Source organism: Purpureocillium takamizusanense, chromosome 1 (genome assembly GCF_022605165.1).
Source record: "Purpureocillium takamizusanense chromosome 1, complete sequence".
NCBI classification, from domain to species: domain Eukaryota; kingdom Fungi; phylum Ascomycota; class Sordariomycetes; order Hypocreales; family Ophiocordycipitaceae; genus Purpureocillium; species Purpureocillium takamizusanense.
In genome coordinates this window covers 4,298,838-4,319,558 of record NC_063068.1, presented here as the reverse complement: position 1 = coordinate 4,319,558, position 20,721 = coordinate 4,298,838, and the positions used below count along the sequence as shown (strand labels likewise).

The 20,721-nt window shown below is 59.0% G+C and overlaps 7 protein-coding genes across 7 annotated transcripts; 2 read left to right on the top strand and 5 right to left on the bottom strand.

Moving 5' to 3' along the window:
- The first annotated feature begins 89 nt into the window (after nucleotides 1–89).
- JDV02_001334 (uncharacterized protein) lies at nucleotides 90–4,530 on the top strand. The gene is made up of 4 exons (XM_047982252.1): nucleotides 90–205; nucleotides 282–2,474; nucleotides 2,526–2,577; nucleotides 2,626–4,530. Exons 2-4 carry the CDS (start codon nucleotides 1,842–1,844, stop codon nucleotides 4,251–4,253), a joined length of 2,313 nt encoding a protein of 770 aa, XP_047838214.1. The 5' UTR covers nucleotides 90–205; nucleotides 282–1,841; the 3' UTR covers nucleotides 4,254–4,530.
- Nucleotides 3,927–5,577, bottom strand: JDV02_001333 (uncharacterized protein). Its single transcript, XM_047982251.1, has 2 exons — nucleotides 5,292–5,577; nucleotides 3,927–5,226 (listed from the first exon to the last, which is right to left on the bottom strand). The coding sequence occupies exons 1-2, from the start codon at nucleotides 5,341–5,343 to the stop codon at nucleotides 4,310–4,312; spliced, it is 969 nt and encodes a 322-aa protein (XP_047838213.1). The 5' UTR covers nucleotides 5,344–5,577; the 3' UTR covers nucleotides 3,927–4,309.
- Nucleotides 5,578–6,336: 759 nt separating this feature from the next.
- Nucleotides 6,337–7,349, top strand: TVP23 (Golgi apparatus membrane protein tvp23; the record flags this gene model as incomplete). The annotated part of the gene is made up of 4 exons (XM_047982250.1): nucleotides 6,337–6,433; nucleotides 6,595–6,640; nucleotides 6,744–7,027; nucleotides 7,192–7,349. The coding sequence occupies 4 exons, from the start codon at nucleotides 6,337–6,339 to the stop codon at nucleotides 7,347–7,349; spliced, it is 585 nt and encodes a 194-aa protein (XP_047838212.1).
- A 768-nt stretch (nucleotides 7,350–8,117) lies between these two features.
- On the bottom strand, nucleotides 8,118–10,717 carry JDV02_001331 (uncharacterized protein; the record flags this gene model as incomplete). The annotated part of the gene is made up of 2 exons (XM_047982249.1): nucleotides 9,105–10,717; nucleotides 8,118–9,043 (listed from the first exon to the last, which is right to left on the bottom strand). Exons 1-2 carry the CDS (start codon nucleotides 9,499–9,501, stop codon nucleotides 8,118–8,120), a joined length of 1,323 nt encoding a protein of 440 aa, XP_047838211.1. The 5' UTR covers nucleotides 9,502–10,717.
- An 833-nt stretch (nucleotides 10,718–11,550) lies between these two features.
- JDV02_001330 (uncharacterized protein) lies at nucleotides 11,551–15,993 on the bottom strand. Its single transcript, XM_047982248.1, has 2 exons — nucleotides 13,092–15,993; nucleotides 11,551–13,027 (listed from the first exon to the last, which is right to left on the bottom strand). The coding sequence occupies exons 1-2, from the start codon at nucleotides 15,354–15,356 to the stop codon at nucleotides 11,708–11,710; spliced, it is 3,585 nt and encodes a 1,194-aa protein (XP_047838210.1). The 5' UTR covers nucleotides 15,357–15,993; the 3' UTR covers nucleotides 11,551–11,707.
- A 497-nt stretch (nucleotides 15,994–16,490) lies between these two features.
- JDV02_001329 (uncharacterized protein) lies at nucleotides 16,491–17,803 on the bottom strand. Its single transcript, XM_047982247.1, has 3 exons — nucleotides 17,648–17,803; nucleotides 17,498–17,587; nucleotides 16,491–17,443 (listed from the first exon to the last, which is right to left on the bottom strand). Exons 1-3 carry the CDS (start codon nucleotides 17,733–17,735, stop codon nucleotides 16,710–16,712), a joined length of 912 nt encoding a protein of 303 aa, XP_047838209.1. The 5' UTR covers nucleotides 17,736–17,803; the 3' UTR covers nucleotides 16,491–16,709.
- A 215-nt stretch (nucleotides 17,804–18,018) lies between these two features.
- On the bottom strand, nucleotides 18,019–19,622 carry JDV02_001328 (Protein-serine/threonine phosphatase). Its single transcript, XM_047982246.1, has 3 exons — nucleotides 19,088–19,622; nucleotides 18,373–19,037; nucleotides 18,019–18,317 (listed from the first exon to the last, which is right to left on the bottom strand). Exons 1-3 carry the CDS (start codon nucleotides 19,513–19,515, stop codon nucleotides 18,262–18,264), a joined length of 1,149 nt encoding a protein of 382 aa, XP_047838208.1. The 5' UTR covers nucleotides 19,516–19,622; the 3' UTR covers nucleotides 18,019–18,261.
- Nucleotides 19,623–20,721: the final 1,099 nt, after the last annotated feature.

Below are 20,721 nucleotides of genomic sequence, written 5' to 3'. Positions count from 1 at the left end.
CACGTGGTGGGAGAAAGGGATGACGCCCGACTGTCGGTCAAGGGTTCGGCTCACGATTGACAAGGCGGACGAGGAGCGCGAGCGAGGCATGCCGACCTGCACAAGGAATATTTCTGAATTACAGTAGTACTTTGGCAACAGCACACGGCCTTTGTCCGGCGACTGGTTCTTGTGATGCTAAAGCGACTACCAACTTTAGTACCAGGTATGCAACTCCTCGGCAACAAGTCGGGACACACCTACCAAGTAACTTACGAAGCACCTGCCAACAAGTATTGTAGTGATCACCAAAGGAGGAGGAGCAGCCCGCGCGCCTACGTCTGGTTGTCAACACCTGCATCCGGGAGCACCTTCTGTACAAACAACCCACATACCCAATGTAGGTACTTCGTACGTATACTGTACACGCACACGCACGCATGAGGCCAAGATGACGGTTCTGGCAGGCGCAACGTGCAGTGCCTTACGGGGGTGCAGGGCATCATGATCCATTACTCAGGGCATGCGGGCGTGCATTATCATTGCTCCTGCCGCATGGTCGCCTCGTCACGTCAGTTGCGACTTCCCTTGCACCTGCCCTCAGTTCACAGCGGGCAGGAGCTCTCTCGCTCGCCGCCTCCAGCTGCCAGAACCAGGATCCCCGAGCCTGATCCAGACCCAGACCCAGACCCAGACCCAGACCCAGACCTGCTGTCCTGCACTGGCAACCCTGCGCATCGCTCCATCCACGGTTCCAAGCTCCGTCCACAGTGGAAGCGCTCGCCAAACCGTACCAGCCGCGCTTGGTTTGCGACACCCAACGCGTGGATGATGCATCCATTTGCACGCTTCGGTCCTCTCGGTTTCTTTCCATGGCGCGACTCCAAGGCACTCGAAATAGTAGCAGCGCGATCAAGGGAGGAGAAACACGGCGCCCACCAAGCTTCAAACATACATTTGTCGCAGGGCTCAAACCGAAACGCTATCGGTGGTGGTGCCTACTTATAGAACATGCAGGCCGCACCACAGATCGGGCAGGGGATGCTCGACTGCTCGCTGCCCAAACGTCCACGTCGGCTCGCCTATCAGCGACTGCGATGCTACGACAGGATGGTTGAGCGCCATGGCGACGGCCCTTGGTCTCAGGGAACCTGACTGCTCCAATACGTACAGTGTAGGTACTTTTACCTGGCATGCAGCTCCTCCACGGCCCTTGCATGCATGCCTGCCAGCTTCCATTCGCACCACGGCACGTCCTGCGCTGTTTCGGCACGCCAAGGTGTTGCCAATTCACCAGGGATGCCCAGCAATTCGTCGACGGCGTCTCGGACCGGGCCAGGGCACAAGCTGGCTCATCGAGAAACAAGCTTCCGTCCGACTTGTCCGCCCCTTGGCCCGTCCCGACCCCAACGTCGGTCCCGATTGCCTAATTCCCAAACACTCGCCTTTTGTGCCGAGGCTCCCCCGAGTATACACGACTGCCGACTCGATGGGCCGGTGCCATCTTGCGAGTCGGGGGCTCGAGTGTAAAAGCCGAGTCTTCGATTCACTGTTCCTCGTTATCAGCCTTCTTCTTCAGCTGCATGGCTACTTGTGCGAGGTGGTCGGGACCTTCCTGCGTTACCCATGCGTGCGTGTGTGCGGCTTCCCCATGCTAACACCGCAAGCCAGGGGAAGACATACCGACTTTGTGTTTGGATGGCTTGCCAAAAGTCTTTGCCGTGCCTCGCATCAACCGGTAACCTGCTGGTCTCCTTGACATTGTCTGTCCCGCTACCCATCGTTTCACTTCGTTTCATACCAGTCTGCAGTCCTGCCTGCTCCCTGACGCTCATCTTGGCGTACGCCTCGCAGCTTCAACGATGACTAGACGCTCCGAGTCCTCATCTGGTAAAGCGGAGACAAATGAAAGCCATAGATTCAGTCCTCTCACGGGTGCACCGGTTGTCAGGGAGACAAACAACAACAGTATGAACAAGGTGAAACGCTGGCTGAAGCAAGTTCAACATTCTCGCGGGGCTGCGGAACCTGAGCGCCCATATCAAGGAGGTCCTTCGAATACGAAGGAGCGCGTTTGGCGCCCGCACTCCCTGCCAGTACGCCCTTTCGAAGCAGAGGAGATGGAGATGCGGGAGCGGAGTCCAGGTCTATGTGTCGATGACAGCCCGCTACCTTCCGTATCTTCCCATATATCCGATGAGGGCGTGGTCCACATCGAAGGCCCTCAACCTACCGTCTCTGACGTTGTCGATCACCCAAGGCAGACAAATTGGGCGTGTTCGGATTCTGATCAGCCCAGAATCGATCCGTTTCGAAAACGTTCACGTCGTAAAACCCGACAAGACCGGTACGATTCCGGCAAAGACAAGTCAGCGACAAGGAAGTCGATACGATCAGACAACAAGTCTAAAAGCCACAGGAAGCGGTCGCTTCGCTCTGGACGCGAGGTCATGGACAATTTCGTCACAGACGCAGTGGCAACTCAACGCCTGACGGTTTGTCTGGGAACGCCCTCTTTCATTAGCTCGATTGCTGAGACAGCGCAGATGAAGCCGAATCTGTCTTCGGGTCTGTTTCTCAACGGGCGAGGGGCCACGCGTGAGCCATCACCTATCATCATCGCAGCCGCCGCTAACGTTTTGCCAGTCGGTGACTTGAAATTCAACGGTGTCCATATACTCGGCCGGGATTGGGCGGGTGGCGACTGGGAAGCAAGGAAATCAAGACCACAGACCGAAGACGAACGCCGTATCGAGAAGGACATGCAGGGTGACTCAGACTTCTTCGCCAATATCCCACCTCGCGAAACCAAAGTGTTGAGGATGGCTGGTCCGATGACAAAGCGGCCGAGATCTGACTCTACTGTAGTCGTTATCGGCTCTGACCGGGCAGACGCGTTGGAAGACGACCAAACATTGCGCGAAGGCGCAATAGAACCTCGGCAGTCGGCGAGCAAATGCTTGTCGCTGGTCACCAAAGGGACCATGAAACGTGGGCTCGGCTGTACAGGAACGCCAGCCTACCGGGAACATCCTGGCTTGAGCCACCGTTCATGCGCAGCCCACTCCCAATCGCAAAGCTCGAGTTCATCGTCCTCGGACAACAACGAGATCAAGCCCGTCAATTCACATTCCAAGATTACAATACAGGGAGAAGTCGACAAATCAGTCACTCAGCCGCGGGCCCATTTTGAGAATCAAATGTCTCCAAACAAGGTCAGCCAACAATATGAACAGCGCTCAAGGTATGCCGACGCCGGAGTGCAAACATCAACGTATCGAGACACGGGGACCATGGTCAGCCCCGGGTCCACGCCGCTGTATGGGCGTCTGGTGTTGCCACTGGCCTCTAGTTTGAGCGATCTGCCTGTTCCGCGGGAGAACGATTCGCTCAGAGCAAGACTTGCCGTTGCCCTGGAACCATCCCATTCAGTGGGCCCATCGCGGCAAGGCGTCTATCAAGCGGTCCCAAGCCCGCAAGGGGGAGCAATAGAGGCGACGCGTTGTTTCAAAGCGGGGAACGAGCCTTCAGAACCAGGGCATGCAGGGCAGACTAATCAAGCGAGCCCTATGGACGGCGATGGTTTTGAGACTCGGCTCGTGCAGAGGACATCTTGCACGGATGAGAACCATGCTCCCACGAGTAATAACATGATTACGTCGCCTCTCGTATCGGAGGCTTGTCGGCCCTTCAAATTCTCCCATAGCGGGCCAATGGTTCAGCCCTGCATATACGGTGTTGAGGCTCTGCAAGAGTCTATTCCGCCCATGGCGAGCTTCGAGTCGGGGCCATTCCTAGGCAGCCCTGGCTCGATGCCAGCCCCTGCCGCTTCACTTCATGAGCCTGCTTCCACTTCCGGTATCCCACAAGAACGGCCACAGTCAGCCGGCTTGCTCAATGTCGGGGATGAGGAGAAGATCCATGACTTCATCGCTAGAGTGGAGAAGGAGATGCTGGAGTCGACATTCGCGGACTCGAGCGTTTACCTCGAGGACGGCGCCGGCAGCCCAGTTCAATTCTTAGACAGAGATACTATAGACACACAAATACACGCCAACCGGTGGGCAACAGACCTTGAGGATATTGCTGACATCGATCCTTTCAGCCACTCTGGCTTCGCCCCCCATGTTCGAGAAGATGGACGGCATCTCGAGTCCTCTACCAACGAAAGGCGTCGTCGGCCTCTGCGGGATAAGCTGCCTCGGTCTTGGGTTGCACGAGGCTATGATGAGCTCGAAATGATGAGATTTTGGCGTCCAAATGTTTACCAGTGAGATAGGGTTGCTAGACAGAGAAGCTCCATGACCTTTTCAACAGTCCTGCAAGGCACTCATTCCGGCTGCTGGTCTTTCCACTTGTTCCTCAGGGCCGGTAAGTCAAAACCGCACTGCTCGGCCCTTGCAGTCACGGAACGGGCCTTGCCGACGACTGGAGCATCAATCATTTTGCCATCAAGAGTCCAGGCACCGCGGCCAGAGGCGGCAGCCTTTTCGTCCGCGACGACAACACGCACCGCCCACTCGACCTCGTCTTGAGCTTGGGCGAACATTTTTTGCACCATCTCGACCTGGTTGGGGTGAATGCACTGCTTGCCATTGAACCCCATAGCCTTGCCACCAGCGCATTCGTCTTGAAGCCGCCTGAGCCCCTCGTCTCCCTTGTACGAGGTACAGACGAGGTCTATAGCACTTGGAAGGCCGGCGGCGCGGGCGGCAGTTATGATGGCAGAACGGGCGTACAGGAACTCTGTTAGCGACGGGGTACGTGTGATGGACAAGTCAAGGGCAAAGTCCTCGGCGGCAAAAATGAGGCCGCTGAGGTACGGGGAGGCCTTGCAAATGTCGGCGAGATTCATGATGGCCTTGGCGGACTCGATCAAGGCGACGATCTTGATGGGATTGGAGGAGCCTTCGGCATGACGGTCAGGGGCGACATGTCGCAAGACGTCGGTGACAAAGGTGAGGTCGGCCGACGACTCAACCTTGGGCACGACGATGGCGTCGACGAGGGGTGCAGGGGCGAGGGCGGTGAGGTCGTCGAGGGCGAAACTGGTGGAAATGGCGTTTATGCGGACAGCGAGCTCGGCGATGGACTGAGGGCGGGCAGAGAGTGAGGTGAGGTGGGAGCGTAGCTGCTGGCGGGACGAGGGCTTGAGAGAGGGTGTGACGGAGTCCTCGAGGTCATAAGTGACGTTGTCGGAGGCGAGGCGAAGCGACTTGGACAGCATCTTTTGCGACGACGCGGGCACTGAGAGGGGAGTCCTTTTTTAGCTAATGAAGTCGAGAGAGGGCATATGAGAGCGGCGCGCATACCGTACAAGAGCGAACGGCGCAGGATCGACGAGGATCTCGCCGCTGCGGCCATGTTCGCTGTAATGTGGTGGACGTTGATATATAGCCGACTTAGACTAGCGATGAGCGGGCGGTATGTATGGGATGAGTTGAGTTGCTCGGCGTCGTGATGATGATTATGGGCTGCAAGAATGATGTGGTGCAAACCTCTATAAGCGTCCGATGTAAGTCGATTGCACAAAGTAATACAATCAATTCCGATCAATGGCAGCAATGAGGCATCGTGAACGCAGGGCTAAAGCATTGCAAGAGGTCAATTGGTGAACGGACGTGGTTGAGTGGCATCGACATGTAATAACCGACTCGACATGTCACTTTCCGGGCAAGCGCCCCGGCTGTCTCCATATATTGCCTAATATGGCATAGCGTTTCGCTGTCCAGCGCCGCTCGCGCTCACGAGTGGAGGCAGGCGCGACGGTTGTCCAAAAAGGAGCTTCAGAAAGGTACGTACCGATTGTGCACCATTCGACCCCCTGTCTATGGAGCTTGTGTGCGTGCCTGGGTTGTTCGTCCGTCGAGTGAACACGACGACAGCTTCCCGTTCCCGCGATTACGACGACGTACGACCACCACCACCACAACTACCACCAGCCCCGCGTCTCCCTGCGACGGTGCGCACCCACTTCTACCAACAAGGGCGACTGCTTGATTTCTCGCAGCTGGCACAAAGGCATACGTATTCCAGTAGGCTTCTCGGCGAAAACCACGACGACGAGCAAACACCTGGAGCGCGCGCTGTACCCGAGGATTCCCATAGTCGGACAGGGTCCCGACGACCAAAGACCACCGTCGAGGGAGGCAGACAGAGAAGAGAGCTAGAGAGGGAAGAGGCAGAAAGAAGAAGCATAGCGGCAGCAAGAGGAGGTCCAGAGCTTGAGCTCAAGGCCCCCGGCAAGACGCGCGCGCGCGCAAACGAGCTTCATACAACGAAAGGGCGCCCCTTGGTTCGTGGTGCTGCCGCCCTGGCGCAAAAACAGAAAAGAAAGAGGACGGTTTAACATCGGCCATGGACGCCGCCGCGCAGAACACGCCGCAAGGCTCCTTGAGCTGGCGCCTGAGCTCGCATCCCATTACCCTGCTCACTTTCTTGGGCTTCAGGATATGTACGTGCTGCCTTTCCTTCTTCCTCTCCCCCTTGTTCTGTTCTGGGCACGGCGGGCCCAGTCGCGCACATCCGCTTCTCTCTGTCTCGTCTTCGTCGCCGGGATGGTGGCATACTCTTTGTGGGGCGCAGGCTGATGTGCGCTCTACGACTACCTCACAGCAAGCGTCTTGATATACTTTCTCGGCCTCTGGGTCATCAAGAGCATGTACGTTGCCTCCCCCCCCTTCTCCCCCTCCGGACGCGAATCTCCTCATCCCAGAGAAATCCGCTGACCAAGTCCCGTCCCCTCCTCCTTCTCCTCGCAACAGGATCATGATCTTCATCATCACCATCCTCCTCCTCGCCGCCGACTTCTACTACCTCAAGAACATCGCGGGCAGGCGGCTTGTCGGCCTGCGCTGGTGGAACGAGGTGGACCCCCAGACGGGCGACTCCAAGTGGGTGTTTGAGAGCAGCGACCCGGCCGTCAAGCACGTCAACGCCACCGACAGCCGCTTCTTCTGGCTCGCCCTCTACGTCCAGCCCGTGCTGTGGGTCGTCATGGCCATTCTCGCCTTCGTGCGCCTGCAGTTCCTGTGGCTGCCTCTTGTCGGTGAGTTGAGAGACGAACCCCCCAACCCAGCCAGGTCCCCTCCTCGGAAGTCATCCCATCTTCCTTCTCCTCCTTTTTTGTTTCCTTTTGTGGCCTTTTGTTATGCTCCGCCGCTGCTCATCTGTGCTGACTACCTGCCACTTGTGTGCCCCCGCCAAAAACAGTCATTGCCCTCGTCCTCACCATCATGAACACGCTCGCCTTCTCCCGCTGCGACAAGTTCAGCCAGGCTTCCAACCTCGCCGGCAGCGCCCTCGGCACCACCAACCTCGCCGGCAGCATCGCCAGCAACATGGTCGGCCGCTGGTTTACCCGCAACTGAGGGTGGCACGTTTTCCCCGTAGTGTCGTAGCGGAGACTCGCGCGTGCGTCGGCGTAAGTGTCGGCAGCTTTTCTTGTTCGCTGCCGTGCGAGATGCGGCGGCAGAGGGGCGTGGTCGGGCTTTGTAGCTGTCCGTTGCTTCGCCGCATTGTTGTTGCTGCTGTTACTGGAGAGTGTGTCGTCAAATAGGCTGCGGAGGACGATGCAAGACGATATGGGGGACGGGCCAGACAGATGGAGGCGCGACTGGAGGCCATGTGCAAAATAAATGTACAATGCGATTGGGATTGAGCAGTACCGGCCTGTTCAGCCATTTCAATGCTGGCACTGTTACAGTATGCATTCCTCAACTGACCCAGCGACGCATGTACGTTCAATCATCATGTATTCATCATGTAATTGTTGCATCGACCAACCCCCTTGCTCCGCCGCAGAGATTCTTTCATATGTATGTGGAGAATGACCCCCCTTCGGCCGTCTCTCAGCGTACATCATGTTTCTCCCCCCAAAAGTAATGCCTAGCGAGCGATGCGAGATATCTTGCGTTGCCCTCAGCACGGAAGCGGCGAATCCAGGCGCGTCATCGCCTCGCTTCCCCACAAACTCCTATTCATGTGAATTAAACAAAGGTCCGCTCAATCATCTGCACTGGGCAAGACAGACAGTCCCAGCTTCCATCGGCCCAACCCTTACCGCCTGCTAGATGTATCTGGCCGCCGCATCCGATCGAGCCCCCCCCCCCCCCCTCTCGCCCGAGAAAGGAGCCCCCTCAACGCCTCCCCGCGCGCTCAATCTCATCGTCTAGTTGCCGTTCTTCCTCCTCAAGCCGGCGGATCTGGTCCTCGGTCATGCCCTCTTCAACGAGATGGGCCACGTTGTGGGACACGCTTAGCGGGGCCGAGGAAGGGACATCGGTGTCGGTGAGGTTGCCCCGGCTCGCCGCCGCGTCTGGCCTGTAGGGCCCAAAGCTGGCGGCGGTTGTGCTGTGACGGTGCTCGGCGCCGTCGCGGGCGGTGGGGGCGTAAAGTGCCAGCGGTGCCGTCGCGGCAGCGGGAAGGGCCGCAAGATGCGGAACACCCTGGCCATCTTCCGAGTACGGGGATCGCGGCGAGTCGGCTATCTGACCGGTGCGCATATCCTTGTCGTCGAGGTAGGCAGCGTTTGGCGTTTGAAGGCCCTGCTTGTAGTCACCAGCTTGCTGGTTCTGGCTGCGGCGGCGGCGGCGACGCAGAAGGAACCACGCCAGAGCGGCGATGAGAGCCAAGACGAGGGCGCCTCCGACTGCGATTCCTGCAATAGCGCCAGGGGAGATGCCGCCGCCGCTGCCGCTGTCCTCGCTGATGCTGCTGCTACTTCCTGTCGGTGGCGCCGGGTTGAATTGGGGTGTTTGGGTGGCACCTGGCGCTTGGCTTGATGCTTGGGGGCTGACGATCACATCGGGAGCTGTGGCGCCGCTGGGCGCGTCCAACCATACCTTTACATCGTTCAAGAGGTCTTGATCGATGACGTCCGGCGTCACCGTGAATATCCCAGACTGTGAGTAGCCCTGGGTCCCGTTATAAAACCAGCTGATGCGGATCACCATTTCCTTCCTGTACGGACTGCCACCTTCGGATCGTATTGACATGCTGCCTCTTGTGCCAGCGTTGACCTGTGGCAACCTATCGAGGTACAATAAGGCGCTGTTGTCATCCCCTGTGTGTAGCGATGATCAGTCTTGCCCCATGGCTGCTGGATTGCTTTGGGGGCTGCTCACACTCAATGAGGGTCTGGGGTTGGGAGCTTGTTGGAGCAAACCGCTGGTAATCATCGGAGACCGAAGCCCTGGATAGCCATTGGACGTCCTTGAATTGGATGCTGTCGTTGGCACGGGTGTAGCCGAAGAAGTATCGAGGCTGTCTGGGGGCGCTCAAGATGCGATCGGCGGGGGCGGTCTTGGTGGCGATATCGAACCTAAAGGCCGACGTGTTTGACGCAGCTGGTGCGGGCGCGGCCGCCGTTGTATGCTGCACATCGGCTCCTGGGTTGAAGGTCGTCGTGGGAGATGCGGCCACATGTGACGGTTGCAGATCCTGTGAGCCCCTGCCCTGGTCGGAACCAGACCCAAATTGTCGCGCGTCCATGGGCGGTGCCTGGTCCGCCATCATATTCATATCGCGAGTTAGTTGGCTTGGCCAGCCAGGCGCGCGCGTCTTGCTCTCGTGTCGGGGACTCTGTTGTGAGAGTGCGCATGAGCGTGCTGGACCAGCACCAGTGCCCAGGGACGGCAGAGTAGGGGTTTGAAGGACGTGGGCGTGTGCGTGTATTCGTATGTGTAAGTGTGAAGTCCGTGTCAGTCACCTCCTTCACCACCAGCGACGTCGCCGTGAGACGTGGAGCGATTCCGTGACAGGTCGACAAGCGCCAACCTGTTCTTGAAGGAAGCAGAGACGACGACGTCGTCGAAAGACTTGACAAGTGCGCACAGGGCAGAGGAAAAGCTGACCAGCAAGGCCAGCCAAGCGACCACCCCACGACGGAGTGAGTGGGCGCGGGCAGATGGTAAGACGGGCCAACATTGGGGTCGAGCGGGTGAGCCGCAATGGGTGGTGGTGCAGCTGCGGCTGCCAAAGCAGCCATCAGATAGTTACCGGACGGTAGTACTAGATCAGCCAGCCGCGCCAAAGTCCGTCCCAACCCAAGCCGGGGTTCGCAGCCAACGATGCCAAAAATTGCCCACATGGCCAGGAAGCCGACGAGACCCTCGTCCAGGTCAGACACCCTCTCGCTCTCTCTCTGCCCTCGAAATGGCGCCATGCCCTTCTCACGGGGAGCCGCACAATGGACAAGGCCGGTCCCATCGGATCAGGCCAGGCCACGTCCCCGGCAGGATGCCATCATTGTTGGCCAGACGGGACCACAAAGCCCCCCTCTCTCTCGCGCGCGCCGTCGTCTCCCCCGACGTGCTCGACCAGGCTGCAGCGAAATACAGGAGACTCTGTATATAATCGTCGCCGCCGCCGTCGCCCCCTGAAAGAGCGCAGAGTCCTTGCGTCGGTCCATGCCAGCTGCAGAGGGCAACGCACGGTAGTGAGCCTGGCGCCGTCGTCGTCACCGTGTGTTGTGGCGGCGCGGGTTGGTGGGCTTCTCGCCTCACACCCCGCCCCCTTCTCTGCCCGCACGACTCGGTCCCCGTTGTGGTGCGAGGCTTCATCCCTCCCCTCTTTGATCAGCGACGAGGCATTCCGTGAGTGGTTGGTCCCAGGCGCGGCATGGCGGAGGCTTGGGGGCAAGGCGATACGCACATGCAATAGCCTCCTTCGCGTTACTGGGGTGCTACGGGGAGCCGCCGTGTAAGACGCATCCATAGAACGCGGCCAGAAAAAGATGGGCAGTGCTGCTGCCAGTCTGCCCTGTGGCTTCGGTCCCCCCCCCCCCTCCCCTCCCGCGAGCTGGTTGGCGGCAGCTCTCGTTCAGGGTCGCCCGTGCCCACGGGCCTATCAGCGCACGCGAGTGCCCCACTGCGGCTGACCCTCTCTTGCCTCTGCCGGCAAGGGATCGGACGAGGGAAGGGGCAGGGGGGGCCATTTCCTGCCCCCTCTTGTGTGCGTGTGTGCGTGTGTGCGTGCCTTCCCTCCGACTCCTCTACCATCCGGGGCAGGTGCAATGCGCTTCGTCTGTGGATGGATGCTGACAAGCGAGTTCAGGCTTGCCCTTGGTCAACCGCTGCGGCAGGAGCGACGAGCTGACCGCGATCCTGGATCCGGTGCAGGCGCCTCGCCCGCTCGCTCCGCCCTACCAAGGTTGGGCCTTGAGTGAACGTACGACAAACGGCTGAGGCTCATGTACATTATATATATATATAGAGAGAGAGAGACGAGGGAGGAATGGGTGCTGAAGCTCAAATCCGGAGTCAAGGCCGCATGAAACACACCCGTCGGTACGATGCAGTGCTAGCTAGACATGTTGCGTACGAGGTAAGTTAGTAACTATGCACGAAGACGTTAGGATGCACGTACGCATCGGCAATGTCGGTGCTCCAACTGAAACCGTGCCTCACACCACCATAGTCACCCGTCACATGTGCACATGACCTGGCTATGAAGTCATGAAGATTGCCGTTCAGCCCACGCTGAAACGGGTGAAGAATCCCTCCTTCACTCCCTCCATCAATACACGGGCTTTGTCTGTCTTCATAGGCCTTGCGTTGGGCGTGATGCTCGCCGCCGCCTCTACTACTACTCGCATTATACATTCAGTATACCGCGCCGACGTGAACCGGCGAGAAAGCAACGAATGAAACCCCACCAACGCCAGACTCGACTCGAAAATATGCCAGAGTATCTTTCTATGCCCCCGAGCGCGCGCCGCGGTCCTTCCTTATGCAAATGTCATTGAAATCTCCTTCTCTTTGCCGAAATCCTCGTCGTCTGCATCTCCCCACGGATCTGCCAGCACCATGTTTGGCAACGTCTGCGTCGACGTGACCCCTGGACGGCTGATGCTGCTGCTGCTGACGCCGCCGCCGCCGCCGTCCCTCGTACCGTAATCACTCTTGCCCGTGTCCTGGAAGGACGTGTCGAATGTCATTTGGATGTCGTCCACCCCATCGCCCATGCCGTAGGCTGCTGGCCCGTGTGACTTGGGCGGATCCTCTGTTCCTTGCAAGGGCAGTGCGCCGGCGCTCTTCGTCTCGCGCAATGAGTTGGGTCGTGCGAGGACCGGAGATGATGACGATGACGGCGTGACCGGTGATAGGTCCAGCTTCATTGGCGGCAGCGTCGTCTGGATCTCTCTCACTTGCAGCTCCTCAAGATCCTGGCCGTCCTGGGCATCCTTGGCGAGCTCTGCCCGGATCGCATCAATGTCAAACAGGACGCCATGGTTGCTGCTGCCCTCCTTGCCGTCGGCCTTTACGCCATCTTTGCCTGCATTGTCCTCGTACACCTCCCACTCTTGCTTCTCGGCCTTCTTGCGCCGGCCAAAGATGCTGAATTTGCTGCCCTTCTTTGCCTTGCCCTCTCTCTCCAGCTCCTTACGCGCCTCTTCGATCTCGTTGATGAGTTCTCGCTGGCGCTCGCCGTGGTTCTCCGGATCGGGATCTTCGATTTCCGTGAATTCCTCACTCTCCACTTCCCAGCCGCACTTCTTCAGCAGCGTGGGCATGGCCGTTCGATACTCCATATGACCTGGAACCTGCTCCGTCACGTCCATATTCTCTACCCACGGGCAGTCCTCGATCGGCGCCAGCCCAGCCACGCGCCGGATGCCGCCATTTGTCAGACGGAAGAGGTATCCCAAGATCCAGTCGTTTCGATTGTAACCGTTTACGAAGCGGCCCGTTACGACCGTCTTGGCCCGGAGGTACTCGTCCCTCTTCACCACCACGGGCGAGCCAAAGAGATAGACATTTTGGATCAGCCCATGTGCGCCCTTCTTTGCCAGCTCCTGAAGGCAGGAGAAGATGACGCGAGCGCCGAGCGAATAGCCCACCAGCGTAATTGGTCGTGTGCCAAGGCTGCGCTCTATGAGGGAGTCTGCCAGGATGAGGCCAGCAGAGGTTGCCCTGTCCAGCGAGACGGCCCAGGGGTTGTCGATGAGGTATGACAGCTTCGTCAAGACAATGGGGAGCTGCAGCGCCGCCATCAGACTGACCAGGATAGTGCTGCCCAAAATTTGTTGCAACCCTTGGGTGAGAGCCTGTCATCGTCGTTAGTACACCTGCTCCTCGCCCGGTTTTGGGGGGGGGATCGATGCCCCTCACCTCTGTAGCAAGAATGTTAATGGTGTCACCCATGCTACGCAGCATCTCAGGCTCCCACAGGACCGAGTAGATGTCTCCCATGATCGAATCAACTGTGCTGAAAGGCAGGCGGACATCGTCCACCTTGCCCGTGAGCCACCCGGATACCGTCACGATCAGGTTGACCCTCTTATTGTTGTGGAGCGGCCGATACTCAAACGTCTTGACAGCGCCCGTACGGCGGTTGGCCGCCCTGACGCCAATGATGCTACCGGAGGCGGCGGCCGAAGACGTAATGATAGCAGCGCCTCCGGCGCCGGCGAGGAAGCTGCTCGTCCCCGTGACGCCGATGGTGGTGAACCCGGCCGCCAGACCTGCACCGATGACAGGCGCCAGCAGGCCAGCCGACAGGCCGATGACGAGGCCGCCGCCCACCGTTGCCAGGCCCATCATGACATATCTCCTCTTGAGCGCCGCCTTCCTTCGCACCTCCATGTGTTCGTCCTCGTTCCAGTTCTCCTTCTCCGCCGCTTGCTGCATCTCCAGCGCATCGGTGACTCGCTTTTCGAACTTGCAAATGTCAATCCACGATATGTCCAAGCTGGCGGCGACACGCTCCAGCAGCGTCCTAGACCGAGCATCGTATATAGAGTCTGCAATGAGGATGAGGAACAAGTCGCAAAGGACGGTCCATCGAAGATCAATGTCGATCTTCGCCGTGGTCGGTAGTTGCGATGGCATCTGGGCCTCGGGGACGGCCGCGCCCTCGGCGGCTTCGTAGGGAGGAGGCGGTTCTGCAACCTCCTCCTCGTCTTCCTCCTCGGCCCCCTGCTCGGCCTTTTCTTTCCCTGAGGGCGATGGTGATCTAGACTCGCGCTCCTCGGAGGATTTCCCGTCACTCGCCTCCTTGTCGCTCGCCGTCTTCTCGCCGTCTTCCTTGTCGGTACCCCCCTTGTCTGCGGCCATGGGGTTCTGTACCCTTGAGTTGGCATGCAGCGCCGGTGTAAGGTCTCCTGGGACCACGCCGTGCTCGGCGAGCTGCTCAATCATGATCTGCTCCGCCTCGCTTATATCCATGTGCGAGTACAGCCGTATCATCATCTTCTGGCCCCACATCCGAAAGGCCTCAGCGGCAATGGTCACCTCCTTCTTTGTCTTCCTCGTGATGGGGATTTCGTCGGCCTCTTTGACCAGCTTGGCAATCTCCAAGCGGACCACGCCGACGTACGCGATCCGCTGCCCCTCCGTCAGGAGATCCTTGGTGGCTTGCATCTGTGACACGGCGTCCCTGGCATCATCGTCGTCAATCACGTCTGTCCCCTTGGCACCCTTGAATAGGTACTGTGTGTTGTCGTCCATGCTCGTGGCTGACAGCGCATCCTCATCCATGACAACTCGTGTATACCCCTTGCCCGCGCCGCCCAGCCCGCTATAGCCGTAACTGTCATCGTCTTCCTCATTATGCTCCCGAGCAATCAAACGATTGTCGTCATCGTACATGTCGTATCGTGCGTAGGACGGCATCACCTGCCATTCGTCTTCTTTGGCACCATCCTTGTCTTCTTGAGGCGCAGACAGCTGCTGATGCGAAAACTCGGACAAGCCGATGCCGTCTACGGTGGTCGCAGCACTCGGGTCCCGGCTGTGTGAGATGGGCTGCTTTCCATCAGTCGCTTTCGACGTTGTTGTGGGTTCCAGCGGTCCGTCGACACCGGGATCCTTGACGGCGACGCCATCTTTTTCGGTCGGCTCTTGTTGGACTCTTGGAGTTGCTGGGCCGGATGCGATCGCGTCTGCAGCCGTCGCCGTGTCCAACGGGTGGCGAGCGTCGTCGGCCGTGCCCGCGCCCGTGCCCCTCACCGGGGCCTCTGCCCTGGGTGTCTGCGGCGCAGAAGTCGGCTTGGCTGGGGAGGTGGCGCCAGATGCCGGGGCTAAGGCGGTCGGTGCATCTTCAAAGGCAGCCTCGTCGCTGTCGCTGTCAGACCCGGCCTGGCCCTTGGACGGCGGAGGGGCGGAATGCGCGCGTGCAGCTTCGGATTGTGTCTCCAGCTTCGCCACGATGTCTTTGCTGGGAGTCGTGTCTTGTGCGTCGCGATCTGGGCCCGGGCTGCTGGGTGCGCTCTGTGTCGACCCGTCCCGCTCGGCGGCCACGGGGTAGCGCCTGATGGGAAGGCCGAACTCGTCGGCCTCGGGCAGGGCTGCTGCTGGGGGCTGCTGGGTCTTGGGGTCGCTACTGCTTATCGTTGTCGTTGTCGTCGTCGTCGTCGTCGTCTTCTCGTGGTCCATCTTGGGCAGTGCTGCAATGTGGCAGGCAGATGACGCTCTGCTACCACGTCCGCATCCAAGCCGCACACACCTTGCGCGGGAACTGACTGGACAGGGACGTGATAGCGCTCGCTCAAGCGAGAAATAACAGTGAGAAGGGGAGGAAAGGGGATTGCCTCGAAATGGAGGCGGTCTAACAGGGCCGACAGGATGGCCTGGCCAGGGGTAAGGGTGACGGGAGTCCCAGGAGGGCCCCCCAGTCCTGTCACTTGCGGCCTGCAGGCCCGGTCGTCCGTTGCCCGTCTGCACTAATCCTGCAGGGTGACGCTGCTGGCAGCGGCGTCGAAGCGAAGAATGGCTCGGGTGCGGGTGCCGACGCCGCGCTGTCTGTCTGTCGGCTCGGCGGCAATGGAATGCGATGGGCGTCGGAAGTCGAGGGCCAGAAATACTAGTAGAAAGCGGCCCCCGCGGCGAAGTGTAGTGTACGTAGGTAGTGAGACGGATGAGAGATGGGATGGCCACCTCGGAAAAACAGAGGCTTTAGGACCGACCTTCGATGGCGTGAGTTTGACTGCGCCGCCCGCCTATGCCAGCCCGTCGAGATTGACTGGCGGCGGGGCCTTTGGGTGGAAGGCTGTAGTATGTAGCACAATTGAACCCTTGGCGGGCAGTGGCAGGAGCGCGTTCCCCCGGGCTGAAGATGGTGAGGTGGTGGTGGCCTCCGGGGCGCCACTCCCTACATCCGGGTACAGGTAGGCACCTTATTACCTACTATGCACCACTACTACCAGAGAGGCCCCTGTCAGCTCTAGCTGCTGACAGCTCCCCCTTTTGGTCCTGCAGTGGTGCACCTACACTGCACATCCCTTGGTACCTACCTAGGTACAGGCATTTGTGAAGTCCGCCCGGCGGTCGGGTGTCTTTGCCTCCAGCACCCCTGGTGGGGGATCACCAGTGCAGTGCAGGTCGTGCACCTACCTTACCAAGGCCCGGCCGGATGCGGATGCGGTCGCGCACAATGACCCCAGGCACGGAATGGCCGACCGCAGTCGGATGGTGAGACCCATCCTATGCGCCACTACTACAAACTGCCGTCTTCACCTTGCATTCGCGAGAAAAGGCCGCATTCAAAAAGGCACACGGTTGCTGCAGTTTGTGCGACACAGTTTGTGCGTACGAATCAACGTGCGCGGGTTTCTATACAATTTGCAATACTTCGTAGGTGGTGGTGCCGTCTGTCGCACACACAGAGTCCGACCAACGCTCTGCTTCCCAGGTTCGCTGCACATGTAACCGACCAACTCCGAAGCCGACCAACCCATGAACGTTTGCTCCGTGATTACTGTATCAGGCGCTTCGTAGGAAAAATGCGCCTTAGTCGGCCGAGGCATCAGCCGCTGCAGCACCGCTTTCGCCTGTATCGGCTCTGTCGCCCGTCGCGCCGCTCGCCTTGTTCTTTCTCCGCCTTTTCCGCTTCGCCGGCGCATCTGTCTTGGCCTCCTCGTCCTCGGGGCGCGCTTGCTCGGGTCGCTTGCTCGGTCTCGGTGCGCCATCCGTCTCTGTTCTTGTCGCTTGGGGCTTTTTCGCCTTCTTCATCGACAGCGGATTGGGGCCCTTGGGACCCCGTTGCTTCTTCTTCTTCTTCTCCTTGGACTTTTCCTCAGCCTTAGCTTGCCCTTCGTCTTTCTCGCCTTCCCTGTCGCTATCCTCTCTCTCTTCCCGTTTCCTCTTTCCCAACGAAGCCTTAATCTCGGCTCTAAACTTGCTCTTCTCCTCCCGCGCCCTGGTCGCGGCGCTCTCGTCCGACATGGGCTCAAGTATCATGACGCTGCGCTTGATGTAGATGAGGGGCACGCCGCGGACGGTGCGCAGCAGACGTCGCACCTCCTGGCTCTGGCTGGCCACCACGTATCTGTGTTTGTTCTCGCCCTTGTCCTTGGGGTCGACAACGGACTGCATACACTCCAACGTGCTGAGCGGCTCCGGGTATTCGTCGGGATGGTGGCCGCAGCGCCGCCTCTCGCATGTCTTGGCTACCTCGATAGCCTCGCTGACGCCGGCATCGTTCTTCTTCGCGTAGAGTTTTCTGATTTCACATTGTGTGATCACTATGGCGGCGTCAGCGAACCCCGCAGCTTGGCAGTTGCCTCTTCGTAACGTACTCGGCTTGACTTTTCCGTGGACTGTCCGTTGCAGCGCGGGCTCAAGCTCCATTTTGAATCTGCACGAGTCCTGTACCATCTCGGCATCAACTGCGATAGGCGTCAGTCAGCGAGCGCAACGCGACAAGTGGGCATAGGTAGGAGCCGTACCTAGAACCTGGTACGGTTCGCGGAAGCCAAAGGCCATGGAGAATTGCTCCATGAGCTTCCGATACTGCTTTGAGCGTTTTCCTCTCATGATGAATTTGCCGCCGGCCACGGGAGTGCTGGATAGGGTTGCGGGCTGCCAGCTCAATGGAGAGGTGGTCGACGACGCATCAAATCGCCCATGTGAAGGCAGCCGAAATGGCTTCCAAAATAAATTTCTTATCGCAGTGACAGGGATGGGCGGCACGTGCGATAAGCCTTCCAACGCCAACGTCCAGGTGGGGCTCGGCCAACTTGGAAGTCGGGGTGCCGACTTCATCCCCACTGTCTCAAAAGCAATACTATACGAAGTAAGTTGCTACGGGAAGATTGGCGTCGCAAACATTGGATTGCTCGTGCATAGTTGCCTCGCACGTGGAATGAAGGGGAAGGAAAGCCCAAAGCCTACGGTGTCATATATGCCTTATAATAGTATGTTGAGAATTCGCACGCTGTACTTAGCCGAACGCCATGGTCGCCCAGTAACAATAGGTACGTGGTATGGGCCATGGTCCCGAGAACTCACAGCAACAAACTGCGCGGTACGCCTCGGGCCATGCCACCCATGGTCTTCCCGGTTAAAGCTCGTTCTGTATACATAGAGCCGCAACGACGCTGATGTCATCTAGCTTGCCTGTGTGAAGTCACGTCAGCTTCCGCGGTGCATGCAGGGGTGCAAATGAACTGACCTCCCTCGCTCGCGAGACCTTCCTCGATGGCGCGTTCCATGAAGGGGCTCTCGGCAAACGGATCCATAGCCACATCTCGTGCGGCGGCGACAAGGTCCTTTGCTGCCGCACTCATACCCCCGTTACGGCCGCCGGTGCGGTCTTCATGCGCATGCGCGCCTTTCCCCGACTCCCATTCGCCGATGCTTGTGACGAGCGACTCGACTATCTCATGCTCCCAGAGATTGTCAATGACGCCATCGCTCATGGCCAAAACAACATCCCCCACCTCGATGTCCATTGAGTCCATTACAGCTTGTTCCATTGGCGTATCGAGGCTGTTGGTTCCGAGCTGGCGCGGGCAGTCGAACCAGTGCCATTGCTCCTTCGTCTTGTAGATGACTTCTTTTCGTCGAGGCCGGACCACCATGACCTGGCAGTCCCCCAGGTTCGTGACGTACAGGAAAGGCGTCGGGCCACCCCCGACAGTCTCCGGGGGCATTCTGTAGTGTAGCTGGGCCCCGCACGCCGTCGTTGTACCCTGCCAGTCGTGGGGTACCGTCGCGTCCAACGTTCGTTCGTAGGCCGTCTGCAGTGTCCCGATAGGGTCCGGCTTGTCGTGCTCCTTGGCTAGGTCATCTTCAATGGCGCCGGCCCAATAGTGCAGTATTAACCGCGACCAGAGGCTGACTTGACGTTAGATGGCAGTTTTGGTTGTGTGGCGATTTTTCCTCACCCAGCATGACCACGGGGACGAGTCGCCCAAGCCCCTACCCCATCATTCGCACACACGAAAAAGTCGCTCGCGTACACGGCATCGTCGCCGTTTGTGAGCCCACGAATAAGCTCCCCGTTGACAAAGGCGCGCCGATCTCGGCTCTGGTGATGGGTGCTCAGGGGGTCGGAGAAGGACCCGGACGGGGGCGACAGGAACGGTGGAGGAAACGGCCTTGGCGCGCGCTTTGCAAACAGGCCGACGCCCGTCTCGAATCGAAAGGGCAGCCTCGCAGTCGGCGGCGGCGGCGGCGACGATTCGGAGGAGGTGTGGCTCCGGCTGTCACGGAGGCCCCGCCGCAACGGGTCCGAGACGCGGCGCGGCTGTCGCGAAAGTGCTCTCGAGATGGCCGCCAGCGATGCGAGGTGTGACGGGCGCATTCCACCCATAGGCACCTGCGAAGACCTCTTGGGTCGATGACCGCGGCCTCGTTCGCGGGCAAGCTGAGCTGCGGCCGGCGGCTTGACCCATCGAGAGGTCGGCGCTGGGAGGTGGTTCAGACGGAGGTCGGCGCTTCAGCAGGTCGACAGTTCAGGTAATAAGCAGCTAATCACCAGCCTTGAGGTCCCGTAGTAGGTGCACGTGACGTCGCTATTGGATGGCCCAGGGCTTACACCCACACTGCCAGGTACCAGAAGCGTAGATGACAAGGGCGCGCAGCCATTGCCCAGAGACGCGTTTCTCTCGTGTTGCCGGGCACGCGTCGTTTCTGCGACTGCTGCATCACTTAGATCATCAAGGCATATCTTTATAGTATCTATCGTCCGCCGGTGATGGCGGTTGCGAGGTGTACGAAGTGGTCCTCGCCTCATAAAGTCCAAGTTAGCTACCCTACATGCATCATTCACTCTGAATCGGTGTGAGCCGTGATTGAGATGCAATGGGTTTTGTCCTCGTCAGCACGTGCGGGGGCTATTGGAGTCTTGCCGATCTTCCAGCTCTGGAAGCCGATCCACAACCTCAGTCAACGTGGTGTCGGCAGGACAGCCGATCAATTCTGGGGAGAATGGGCCTGGGATCAGCGCTTACGTCAATGTGGATGGTCCGGGGAGCTGGACCCAAGTGCCGGCCTGGACTGGACGTTGCCTGCCAGACAGACCGATTGATGGTCTGAAACGATCGGTTGTCGATTGCGGCGCGCAACACCCGACCCATCAAGGACCAGTCAACCGATTTGTTGAACATTTTCAGCTTGAATCAAGGGGGCCGTGGCTCTTCCAAACAAGCATGCCCCTCCCAAAGGGCCATGACCATGTGCCTGGACGGGTATAACTACTATGTATCCCAAAGCAGACAACACCCGTGTCTCATGGAGACAATGCCATGCCTAGTTCTACCAGCATTGATGGAGAAAATCTACTGTCCGTGTGTGTAGGAGGTGCTTTCATTCGCGTCAGGGATTGAGATACTGTCTGGTCTAGTTACAGGCCGCCAAGCCCTCGTACCCTCGTTCCCCGCCATGAATCAGCGTTTTCTCGTTTATGCTCAATATGGACCACCGACGCAGTGATGCTCAATGGCAATGACGTGAGGGAGTGATGCAGCTGGCGAGCGCCGGCAGATGGCGAGCTAGTATGATGACGTCACGTTCCCGA